General features: G+C 36.9%; 1 protein-coding gene across 1 annotated transcript in view; it reads right to left on the bottom strand.

The window, feature by feature from the left end:
* Positions 1-6,229: 6,229 nt before the first annotated feature.
* NUBPL (NUBP iron-sulfur cluster assembly factor, mitochondrial) overlaps positions 6,230-13,621 on the bottom strand; it is a gene marked incomplete at both ends in the record, with an annotated part of 77,987 nt that continues 70,595 nt past the window's right edge. The window contains one exon of the mRNA XM_079536761.1: positions 6,230-6,292. Within this exon, the coding sequence (XP_079392887.1) occupies positions 6,230-6,292 (63 nt within the window). The remainder of the gene's footprint in view (positions 6,293-13,621) is intronic.

The following is a 13,621-nucleotide window of genomic DNA, read 5'->3' as shown; positions in this document are numbered from 1 at the left end:
GCCAGTGGAAAATAATCCATTTCCATAGCAGAGTTTGTCCAAATGTCCTTACTGCCTTAAAAGCTGTACTTAAAAAGTATAAAAACAGAAATACTTCAAAATAAATATCTCTAGTGCGTATTTTTTTTCAACCTTCATGAACCAGCAGCTCTTTATAATTAAAAGACGTTTTATCAGCAGTTTCATTTTGTATTATTGAAGATTTATTTCCCATCAGGGTAACAAACCCACGAACATTCATAAAGACAGAGATTAGTTTTCCACACCAACCCAAAATGAAGGATGACATTCAGCATCCAAGAGCGGTATCGCCTCTTTCTCTAGAATAATAATTTCTAGATGTGTTATGACCAAAAGGCAAAGAAATCCGCTTTCGAAATAAGAGCTTTATTATGCAGAGAAATTAAGCAGCAGTAGTAGTGAAGCAGCAGTATCTATATTATATAAGAAATGTATTAAACACACATTTATTTAAAAAGTGCAAACAAGCAACAAATTCACAGGCTTTCTAAAAGCTTGGGATATTATAGCATTACAAAAGAGATGTCAGTAGCGCTGGCACTCGCAAATAAATTTCGGGTTTGTTAGACTAGGTTTTCAAAGCCTAGATGCTTAGGAGGCACATTTTCCCAGCCCTTTAATGCTTGTTTTAAAAAGTAACTCTCTGAAATAGCCATTGAGTCCTATTATCCAGCAACAGGAAGTGGTGCAAACCCAAATCCTCCCTGATTCAATCTTGAATGAAACTAACTAGAGGCCTCAAGGTATCAGAGACAAAAGCCTGTTTATATGGAAATTCCTCCTCTAGAAAGCGGCAGGCAGACACTTCCTGATCCAGCAGATAACACAAACTCATCCCCGCCCGCTCGACCACCCCACAGTCAGGTCTCACATCACCTCCAGAATGCTCGTTGTGGAGCAGGAAACGTTCAGGCTCTTCAACTTTTGATTACTTTAGCAGTTTCACTTAAATGTAAAAATATTTGTAACATTTACACACTTGAGGAACAGCACACGAGCTTGCCTTAATAGGCTTCTCACATTTTATTTCAACCAAATAGCGGCCAAACTGGGCTTTAAAACTGTTAGAGTATTTCCTCAATATCATTTTAAAAAAGAAACCCTTTGAAGGGAAAAGTGCTCTAGTACCATCAAAAAAATCATTAAAAATAAACATGTTTCAGACAAAAAGTTGTCAGAAGGTTGTATTCTTAAAACAGCCCTCATGTAGTAACAGGAAGCATTCATGGGGGAGGCAAGTGTGAGAAGTCTTCTGTCTTTCTCTTGGAAAAGAAGAAACAACCTCTGGACCACAGGAAATAACACAAGTTTTATAAAATCCCACTGGTGTGAGTGAAAGCACTTCAAATAAATTTGTGAGTCCTCAAAACAACATTAAAGGACAACAGATGTTCTCCCCACCAGCTTGTTCGAGGGCTCATGTACACCCTGGGAGAAGCCATTTATTTACATAGATTAAAGTGGGTACTCAGATCCAAACTCATATAAACAGAGAAGCAGAGCAATAGGTGCATAAGAAATAACAAGCTCTGCCTGTCCTCTTTTTGCCAAAAAGAAAGCCTCACTGAATGTGTCAAGATAATGGAAAAATACAGATCTTTATATATACACATTATTTTCAAACTTAATATCTTCATAATGTAAGACAGAATCCACATAAAAGATAAGTCTTAAATTTAGCTGAAAGCTACTTTTTGAATGATTTTTTTTTCTTTTGCTGATATATGGGCTGACATACTGGTGCCTTGGCTCCTATACTGCCAAAATAAAAAATAATCATCATCATAAGGAATAACTCCTGTCATTGTAAGTCAGTTCTGAAATTAAATCAGCAATTCAGATCCATCTTGCTGTCATGCTCCTTAAGCGGAACTGTTCTGCCTAAGCATCTCCATCAAGAGCTATTTCTGCTAAATAAGGATAATGACAATATGGGCCCAGATGGGGCTGTGAGACACTCGTCCAGCACTCACTTACCAAACCCCAGAGCAGAGTTGTACCATCTTTCCTTCAGCCTGTGAGCAGCCACAGCATCAGACTTCTTCTACCTGTCAAACATGTTATGTTACTCAGACACACAAAAATTTGGTAAAATTCATCAAAAACACTACAGGCAAGGATCAAAGTCCAGCTCAAGTCATTAGGCTAAAAACGCTTCCTGCAATTAGGACTATGCTACTTACTCCTTTTATAAGCAATATGGCTTTAGAAGGAGAAATAGCAAAAGCTCCTTGCTTGTCCTTAGTGAAGACTAAACTGAGGAATTACCCTAAGTGTAGGGGCTGCACATTTGCATCTTAGACGCAGGACAGGTCTTTGTGCCTTCACTGCTGTCCTTGTGAAGATGCAGGCATGGAGACATCACCCACACCAACATCTGGAAAGACGGGAACAGAGCCTGGCTCCCCTTGTTGAAGGAGTGCCCTGGCTATTCAGGTACAGAGCTCATATGCCAATCTTTGGGCCATATTTGCTATTGCAGTGCTCTGCACAGCTGGGGCACCTAAATCCCCTTTATCTCATTGCACAGTATCACAGGGGCCTTTGCAAATCAATTCTGCAGCCCCCAGAGTCACTCACAGACTAAAATCTTTCACCTAAGCAACAGAAGGCTTTTCCTTTGTTGTCATTCTCCGTCTGATTATCCCCAGCAGCAGCAAGTTGGATGTTAGTAAGGAACAGCCTTCTGGGAACCTGGAGATATTCTCACTAGCACTACCTCCCTTTCTTCTCCCCCTTGGCTGCAGCCCTCAGCATGCACTATGAAGCCCAGTAACCACCAGAGCACAGCTGACCAGCACACCAACAGCCCACTTCAATGGCTCCAGCAGAATCACAAGCAAGGACTAAAGGGAGCTGGCGCAGGCCCAGATGAGAATCATTCCCACAAAGAGAAGGACACTGGAGGGATTCGTCTGCCATACTAAATCCAAGTCAGTCTATTTGAAGCAAATTCAGAATTACTTTTGTTGTTCTTGTTGATACACTGAAATGAGCTGCTTCAATTCCATGATCACCAATCAGAGCAACCAAAAAGTGCTGTAGTTTAAAGTCTAATTGAATTAGTAGAGAAAAAACTGATTTGTAAACTACTTTCCTCTCACAACTTTAAAGAACAATTACAGTGTCACTGCTATTGTGAAATTTAACATCTGCAGGAATGCACAAACCACAGTCTTAAGTGGCTTACCAGTTTGAAGCAATCAGAATGTAGCAACAGAAGTTTTATAGCAAAATATTTCACCAACAAACGCAATTTCATACCTGCTTTGAGCTTCAACTTCAGCAAAATTGAGACTGCTGAAAGCCAGGAAACACAGTGTGTTAAGACACAGCTGTGCTCATGACCTGAAGAGCAGCATGCCAAAGAGGACAGAAGGAACTGCAGCAGCTCACGTGGATAGGGCAGCACTGCAAGGCAATCCAGCAGCAGTGCCCTCAGCACACACAGGAGATGGCATGGGGCAGCCTCTGTCCCTCTGTCCACATGCCTCCCTTGCCTGGGGAGATGCTGCTGCCTGTAATTGCAACTTCCAGCACAACCATCAGTTATTATGTGCTGCTAACCCATGATCATGGTAGTTCTGCAAGAAGTCTTCCACTGCTTCTGAGCAAAGAGCATCTGACCCTGCAGTTCAGGACAGATGAGACCTATCGTTAGGATTAGCACCTTCACAAAAAACTACAGTGGTACACTAGGAAATATCAGACAGATAGAAGTAAAATATTAAAGCTGGAATAAGCAAACAACACTGTATGTCAAGTATGTGACCTTATTTATAAATGTATGGTTAAATGCCAGTGCATCCTGCTTAGCCTGACTGATCCAACTGCCAACCAATAACCAATATCAGTGATTTTATGATGTAACATTTCAAATCTCATGCACTGACTTGAAGTCATTACTAGTTAGTTAACAACGTGTCCTAGAATTAAAAAAATAATAATAATAAATGTGTGCTTCTGTAACATTAAGTCCCAGTAGACATGGTGTCTATTCCCTTCAGATCTTTTGCAGGAAGAGGACTGGGAAATGTGCTTCTCGCTCATGAGAAAAGGAAAGGTAATGCAACTATGTTCCAATTTTAAATTTGAAATGCTAAGATATCCCACCTACTCTCATGGTCCTTTATGCAACTATATATATATTATATATTTATATTTATATATTTTAATGACTGATAAGTTAAAAAATAAAAAAAAAAAAAAAAAAAATCAATAAATCAGTTTTCATCTGCTAGTTGTTCAATCCTTCCACGAAAATATTTATTAAATATGAATTTTCAAACTGTTTTAGAAACTGATTACATGTAATCATAACTCCCTTCTGTAATAAAAGTGCATTAAACACAGTTCTACAGGTAACAGTTTTAACACAGCAAAGACAGTAATTCATCAGTAATTCATCAAAAGGAGAAAAAGTAAAAATTAGTAAAAGTATAGGTGTGCTCATTGTTCACTTTCAACATGAACTGCTTGTCAGAGGTATTCACAAACCTTTTTGCAAAGTTAATAGGATAACACAGTCTTTTGCTAAAAAAGTCAGAAATCCCACTTCTTTTTTTTCTTAAATGACTGTACTACCCCAAAACCATCACACAGTTATTACAGACGTAAATACTACAACAGGTAAAACACAAGTAAATAATGCACAGAGAAAATATAAAGGAATGATGTTACCAATGGAATAAAGAACAGAATATTCAGCCAGCTTTTATTTCAGTAAAATCCAGTCAACAACTGTAAGGGTCTGAGTATTTGTTTCAGTTCTAAAGGTCCGGGACAACACGCAACAGAAGAATAAAACAACTGGTACAAGACCTCATGAGGAAAGGCACAGGAGAGGCAGCTCAATTATACGTGTCAAGATTGACTTGAAATAACTAAATAAGCAAACTAAGTTTTGAAGCACATCATTTACATGCTTGCAAATTCAATTAAGCTTGAACTTTAACCCATAATTTACACCCCTCTCACAATGTAAATTCTGGGTACATACGATTTAACGTTCCTAATGTAAATGGATACTTTTTTTTTCTTTTCATCTTCTAGAGCTTCAGTAAGGAAAATCAACTAATGAAAAACGTATGAATAATTATTTGTATTACAGGCAGAATCTGTGTCCCACAGAATTTAATAGCACACAGAATTCCTTAGTGTGGAGAATCTCCCAGTGTAGTTAAGATTTGTGTTTAGGATATCTATACTTACTACTGACTAGATGAAAAGGCCCAAATGCCAACTCAAACATCTAATTGTAGACAAAAACTCATTCCCTGATAGCATATTCTTTTACTTGATCAACAACACAAGAATAAATATCACAGAAGCAGTAAGGTAACAAAACCAAAAGGGCCATGCAGTTTGAAGACCAAAGTCTTCCCTCCTTCAAAATTTTATCTTTACACTTAAATTCCAAGTTGCTGCACTGTATTAGAAATATGCATTCATGAATTTAATTTATCTTGAGTGCTTCCCCTGACATACCCTGGCAAATCAAGCTCTGGAGTTTTCCACAAAGACCTCAGTTACCTTGTGTCCCATGCTAGTCTATTACATTGTAAGGCAGTCAACAAATGAGCCTAAGGGTCATGTAATCCATTATCCAGTAAACTGAATTACTTCATGATTGAACATTATCTAATAACAAATTAATTTGTTCATGACACATTATAATCATAGTATATGTGTATTTTTTTTTTAAGGAGCAAAAATGTACTGCAGTTACATAACTGAATTTTTATACTTAAGGTTTTGCAAAGGTTACAGTCATTTTGGTAGTCAAGCAAGATGAAAAGCTGAATCAGAATTTACAGAAATTATAGCATTGCAAATGTCATTTCTTAAGCAGGACTTACATCTTGGCATACTTCTCATCATTCTGCTTGGCTGGACAGGCTGCCTTCTTGACCTTAAAACAGGACACATCTATCTGAAAGATGTACTTTGTCCCTTCTTGCTTGATAATGTTACAATCCAGCAGTTAAATATCATCTATCATCTTTTGCATTATTGAATCCATTTGGGCACGGCCAAATAATGATTTGAAAACAGGTAAATATCACAATTGTAACTTAAACTGTGATAAATTAACTCCTAGAGAAGCTCTTTGGAAAAAAAAAAAAAAGTGTCCACACCATTAAGCAGCAGGACTCTGGTACTTGTCACATCAAAAGTTTACTTCATTGGTAAGTTTGTGACAAACTGTTCAAGCTGGAGGTGCTGGCAGTCGTCTTACTATTTCTACGGCTATCTTCAGATACGCTTTAGCCTGTAAAAACAAAAACATATATTTAGAACTTTCCAATATAAAACAATACTTTATGTCTTTTTAGGCATATGCTTTTTCATGCACAAAGTTAAAGAAAAGTGTGTTCTATTCAGCTAGTTTTGTGTTGAAGAAAACTATACATTAATACGTAAAGTAAGTACAAGGATTATTTAAATATCAGAGTAAATGAAACTTCAGTGTTACTTTTAGGATACAATTTGACTTAACGATCTGCCTTCTGCAGCAAACAATCAAATTTTCAGGATGTGAAGCACTGAGAAGGACGGACCTGTGGGACTAGAGCCCCCTATTAGTTATAAACATCCCTCACCTCACAGAGGGATGCACTGTACACAGGATTGAGATAGAATCAGATAAAATAATGGCATTCCAATAAAAAATTAAGATAATTTCATTATGCACTTAAAAAAAAAAAAAAAAAAAAAAAGACATTTCCAAGAGACTGGAACAGGTATCAAGAAAAAAAAACTCACTTTCACACCAACCTGAGACATGAAGTAAGATGCTCTAAGTCAGAGGGCAGAAACCAAAGCTTCAAGATTATGAGAAGTGAATCAATTCAAGCTTGCTTCTCTTTTAACCTCTGACAAAATGGCACAGCTTAGACCATAATCAATCTAACCTCAAATATTCATAAACCTACTGCCAGAAGATGTAAATAATGACACTACTTAAGTTTTAACTACTTAAGCATAAACTACAAAATTAAACAATTAATTCTTTATCAAACTCAACAAACTGATAGATGAAATCGAACATTTGTTTTAGAAAGGTCTCTTGATATAAAGATTTTCACGTGAAACAGTATTGTATGCGTGTACATATTTACCATGTATGCTCTTCAGAGGTTACTTCCACTGCTAAAATGGACACCTTATCTATAATTTGAATTTGTCATGCCTCAATTTCCAGCTGGTACATCATGTTTGCCTAGGAAAAGAAAAGATTCCCCTGCTATTCAGCCTGCTTCCACTTTGTTAGACAGTAGGTCTGCATCCTGCTCACACCACGAGCACCAGCTGCTTAAGCACAATAACAGCCACTTTTTGCAGGCAACCCTGCATATTTTCTCTCTTCCAAGCTTTGCTCCTCACCTGTCAGTTTTCTTTTCTGGCACTCTCAGACTCTGATACTCTTCATACTAAATCAAGTAATTCTGGAGTTTGTAAGGAATGCAGGCACCATCTACTTGCAGAAAACAGAACACATCAAATGCATTATGACCACAGCATAGTAAGTCCTTAATCCTGAAATGCTCTGGACACACAAGTTCTCATGCAAGTGGTTATATCAAAGTCCAGTGAGCAATCTACATTTGTTACTCATGTGATTTAAGCCTGTGCTCAGCTTCATATCCTCTAGCTACACAATGACAAAGCTAAAGACTTATTTTAAATAAGAGCTATAAGAGATTCTGACATATGGCCAAAAAAGTACTACTTCCTATTCTGAAATCCTGTGTAAGAAGAGTTTTTTTTTTCCTTCTTGTAACCAACTTTGACTACTGACTATTAAAGAGATTAAAAATGTGTTTCTAATAAAATGATGATTATGGTTAGAATGTCTTCAGAAGACTGGTGCCATTCATGTTTATTTTCTCCACAGGCTTACACTATAATGTCCTACATAGTTAGGACTCACACAAACTACATGTCAGAGTCTTCTTTAAAACCATTAAGCTGTGTATCTACACTTATAAAGCAGTGCTAGATCCAGGCAACACACAGATAACTGAAGATTCTTTATGAGTGAGTCTGAAGAATTGACTTTTGCTCAGCCTTTTGTATCATGGATAAGATGGCTCTTGTTTCAGAGTAGCTTTTACATCTCTCAGTACATAAATTGACAAAACATCTAAAAGTGAATTATACTGTCATAAGTAGTCGATTATTCATGGTTAAACGGCACCAATTTTAATTTAAAAAAAGCTACTATTTCTTCATTTACTCTGGGAATATTATACATGCTTAAAAACAACCTATACATCCTCACGGCTATTTAGATCATACCAATACACTCCAGAAGAAAAAAAAAAAAAAAAGCGTGATTATTCCCAAGAGAGTTATGCTGTTCAAATCTACAGGATCTCACAAAGGTTTATATATAATAGGTGACTTAAGAAGCAAAGAACAGATGCACAATGAAGACAATACTGCAGCTACAACTGAAGTGGATGTAAATACTTGGTCATTTTAACATCTCCTGTTTGATTAGGCTACATTCCCCAGACTAATTTTTCCTTCCATTCCTGCAATAGGTCATTCGGGTCTACCTGGTCACCTGTGAAGTAACAGCTGTAGAATTTGTAGGGTCCTTCACTAGAAAATAGAGTGGAAATCTCAGTCACTCACAAACAAAATAAAATATTGAAAAAATAATTATGTTAGCTTAAATAAGACTGCACTTGATATCTTACAATATTACTATTCTGGACCACATTATGATAGAATAAACACCCAGGGACCAGTGATCACAACAGAATCTACTTGAAAAAATTAGAAGAAAATTTTCAAGTGAGACGTGAGAGTAAACATTGGGTTTTAGTTTATGAACAACAGAACAAAAAAGCTTTTATTCCAGAGTACAGAAAATACCAGCAAAAGGTTTGCCCTTGTTAAATGATAATTCACAACAGACAGGTTAAAAATTTTAAGTAGAAAATGAACAATGAAAGCAAAAAGTATCAGCCAGAGCAAAGGCTGACAGAGCTAAGGACAATAATAAGAAATTTAAAAGACTGGTCAAGATAAAAAAATAGATCCTTCCAATTCTGTAACTATCAGCATAGCTACAAAGATTCAGACCAAATGTCAACCCAGCAGTCTTCCTTCAACCGTGGCTAATGACAGGAGTCTACTAGAACAAATGAAGAATACTTCCCTAGGATTCTCTGCAGGCCTCCACCCGTTTGTGACTCAGGAATCTCCTGAGTGGGATGTCTATGTGTAAGACATAAATTGACTTTTCTTAATTTATCTTAGGATACTTTGCACTCCTGACTGTGGCACTACTGAGCATTAAGCTGACTTTTTCATAGAACTGCTATAATTTCAAGGTGTTTATCCCTCTAATTGAGAGCTCATTACTGCTTATAGAAAACAATATTTTCTCCTGTATACATAAATTTGTGGCAAGAACTTAAGTTACAATTGTGTGATTCAAAGTGGTCCTATAACTGCAGTGTGTTGGGTAGTGCAGCTGCGTCAATGAGCAATGCACAGCTCTGTGTGGTCTTGCTACTCCCCAGCTAGAAGTCTGCATAAACAGGATAATGGATCAATTTGGAACAACAAATCAACTTGAAAAAATGAAGAAAGGAAAATAGGAGATGTTTAGCACACAGTTCAAGTTAGTCAGCATCAACAGATCATGCATATGCTGGAGCAGTCACGTAGATCAATGACTAAAGTGGATCAGGGAGGCTCATTTGCTCCAGATGAAGACACCATGGATAAGGACTTCCATAACCATCCAGGTAGCAACCAGATAACATTCTTGGGAGATCAGATTCCTTAAACATTACCCTATTTCAAGATCTGAATAAACTAGATTTTTCTGTCTCCCAAACAATGTTCACAAGTGTCTGGGCAATGACTTCATATTTATGTACACCAACTTCCATTTGCCATTTGTCTGATCTGTCATGCAGTAACAGGAGTCTCCTGTCTCAACCCTTTGCAAACCAGCATGCTATTACTACCTACTCCTATTATCAGCATTGTTTCTTGGGTTGCTTTTTTATTTTGTTTTCATTTTGCTTCATTTTTTAAGCTCCTCCCCTCCCCCAGTAGCTGCTTCATGCACTGAATAGAAAAGTCTCTCACATTTTGCTACAAGGACTCCACCAGTAATCCATCTTTGACTAAATCAACAGTTTCAAGCCTTTGAACAAGTCATTCAACTATAAGTGAGAACCTTTCTACTAGCAGTAGCATACATCAACGTACAGAAAATCATATTAATCATCAATACACCTTTTGTTAAATAAACACAACTCTGTATATATTGAGCCTTTCATCCTACTCACAATCTATTTAATGCAGCATCTGTACACAAATAATAGAGCTTAGTTCCACTATTTACTCCGTCACTACTAAGCAAAAGAAGATAGATTGCAGCAAAAAAAATGGAGAAGGATTTTTATTTCCTTTTTGGTCGTACAAGACAAAAGAGAAGAGTTCTCAGTCATTGCTGACAACCATTTTCATTTTTATAGGCTAAAGGTGAAGTTCACATGACAGTTTCTCCATTTACAGTTTGGAAGCTCTAAAGAAATATTTTATAAGCTTTTCAAATTTATTATTATTATTTTTTTTTTCTGATGGACAGTTGATACTTAATGGAAACACATTTGTTGGAAGCTAAACATTCTCCTTCCTTGAGAGCACCAAAAGGCATACAGAAGATTGATGCTCTAAAAAAAAAAAAAAAAAGATCAGGTTCCTTTGCTACAAATGCTGAAGACGCTGGGCCAGAAAGCAGCAGCGCAAGAGTAGAGGTAGAGACAGAAGGTAATGTCAGTGAGTTAAAAGAGTTGATAATGATCACTGAGACTATCCACCTCTCAAAGACTTGTACAAACACTGTCAGAAAAGACTGCAGCTTTCCTTAGATGACAAAACTTCTTAGGACTGAGAGTGTGCATTGGATGAAGTAACTAAAGATAACATAGATCTTGGGGTAGGACTTGGAGAGCACGTAATGAACTTTGAAGGACTGAAGAGTCCTATTTTGCCTACATAGTCAGAATGTCCCAATTCATTAGTCATGGAATAATAGACACGTAGTAGAATTAAAATGCAAGTTATCTTTTTATTGCTCTGATTAAGTTCTATAGTAAACCTAGACAAATATAAGCCTGTCAGTTATACTGAAATTCCTTTCAGGTAATTAATTCTTGAAAATCTTACCCATGAAGTATGCATGCATTACTCCTAAAGCAACTGCAAAATCACCAAACAGCTTATAGCTGACTGTTGTTTCCATGGATTGGCTTGGCTTGACCTGCTAATTTGCCTTGCAGTTCATTTTCACTGAAGTACAGATCTCAGGCTGTGAACAATTCACAGTGTTTAGTGCAAAGGCCACACAACCACAGAATAGAACTTACCCATCAATAAAACCAAAATAGGAAAGAGCTAGTATCGCATTCATCTTCTCCCAAACCAGGGGATGCCAGCAACCCAGAAAAAAAAATATACTGATCGCATGACTTGTTCATGGGCCAAGGACACCAAAGAGCACAAATCCAAATAGCAACATCTTTCTAAATTCTATTAAAGGATTCCAAGACTATTAAGATGCTTTGTCTAACTCAGCAATCCAAAGGAAAATCTATGCAAGCACTGACTGTCTGGAACAGTGAATGCAACTATGGCTACAAAGAAGAGTACAAATATTTTAATCTGCACAGCTGAGCTGTCAGGGTCTTGTACTATAATCATCGCTAAAGAAAACTAGCAACCTTAGGCAACAAGCATCTAATGAGATAGCAGCATTACAAAGATAAACACTAAACTTGGCTAACGTCTATACGATGACAATGCTTGATTATATCTTACTGAAAAAAATGCATCTCTTTCTCTATTCAGTCATAATCCATGCTTTCATTTCTGTAAGATCTTTTAGTTTTGGTTTTCATGGAAATTACTTGACTTTGACACAACTCCAAATTCCAGTGTGCCTGAGATGCCCACTGATGTCTCTATTTTACCACAGTCAGCACAGGAGGCACTAAAAACATAATAAGCACAGCTTTAAATGAGTTTCTACTTCAGACAAAAAATTTATAACATTCAAAGAAAGTTCTGATTGCTACAAGAAGCCTAGAATCTTTTCCATTCTGTCTTCCTCTTGGCAGTTCTCTATGATAAGATTCTTCTTTTGAAGAATGGGCAACTTCTACCAAACTGCAGTGAAGCCCAGAAAGGGGACTTATTGAAAACATAAAAGTTAACCCATAAATTACAACTACAATGTAGGAGATGGGTTAAATAAAGTGGATGTTTCCTGATTTAAAAAAAAAAAAAAAAGCCATAGTATTCACGGGACATGGAAATCTCCTGTTAATCCTATTTATATATGAGCAATTGCAAAAGCTAAGCTTTCCTCTGATGGAGCCTCAGCTTTGAAGCACTGCTAGCCTCAAGGTGCCATTATACATATACATTACTTAAATGCCTTTATGTATAACAAAAAGCATCCTGCCTGGAAAACATTGTTAAGTAGAATAGCGCAATTCAAATGCAATACAGTATCATCCTTCAGACTATCTATCCTAATACTCAGCACTTTCTTCAGCAGAATGTAAAAATGAAGGTCTGATGATATACTACCTGAATGAAGGATTCAAACCTACATATACCAAATTTTACTGTGATCATTCGGAGGAAGCCTGAATGGTTGTAAGGCACAGTATACATCATATCAAGCAGTCTTCAGGGCTTGCTTTTCTAAAAGATATCATGCTCTGGACAGATCTCTCTTCGAATGAAATCACTGATGACAGCTAAACAACAGCAAACATAGTTTGCTACCACTATTTCAATTTTTTTTCCAACTAAAGCAAAGCTTTAAGCATGGTACATTTTTACTCTAGTCACACTTCATCCTTGCAAATAATTCTACAGAAGAAGTCTTTATGAATACAATTTTCAACTGTCCCCTTGGATAATATCAAACTCAAGTCTGTAACATTCCTAATTTATTTGACTGCTGAAGCCTAGTGCCCCTGCTTTCCACCTGACTGGGCTTCTCCCCTTCCGTTACAGAGCTCTGTACCACTTACTGGCCTCAAATTTTTTCACCAATACGTACAAACATTTTCAAGGGGGCTGAACACATTTCACATAGTAAAGTGTAAACTAGACAATAAGAATTATGTGCTTTTTCTATCATACACTGGTCTTTATGACAAGCATGTTTTCCAGGAATAAGTCCTAGTTTCCTTACTCCAGAACAAGTTTTTTTTTGTTTTCTACCCAAGCCAAATTCCTCACTAAACTGCAAGCAAGTTTGCACAGAATCCTAGCAAATTAATGGAATTTGCTCCCTCTCATCTTCCCATATTTTCCCAATGTACTCAACTTGACTTCATGAGGCTGAACTCAGAGTATCTTTTCCTTAATAGATTCCAGATGTTTTCTGTAACAATTTTGGCATGAAAAAACTGAAGAGCTGACTGACCAAATGTACTTATCTTCTATACTTTCTGCCATCAGAGCTTACCATCTCTTTTGTAATGGAAGAAGCTGAAATAAAATTTTGTTCTATCTTGTCTTCTCTGCTGTCTTAAATACAACATCCCTC

The sequence above is a fragment of the Tetrao urogallus genome (genome assembly GCF_951394365.1).
Source record: "Tetrao urogallus genome assembly, chromosome: 6".
Taxonomy (NCBI): Eukaryota; Metazoa; Chordata; class Aves; order Galliformes; family Phasianidae; genus Tetrao; species Tetrao urogallus.
The sequence above is the reverse complement of the archived record's forward strand: the minus strand, read 5'-3'. Positions and strand labels throughout refer to the sequence as shown.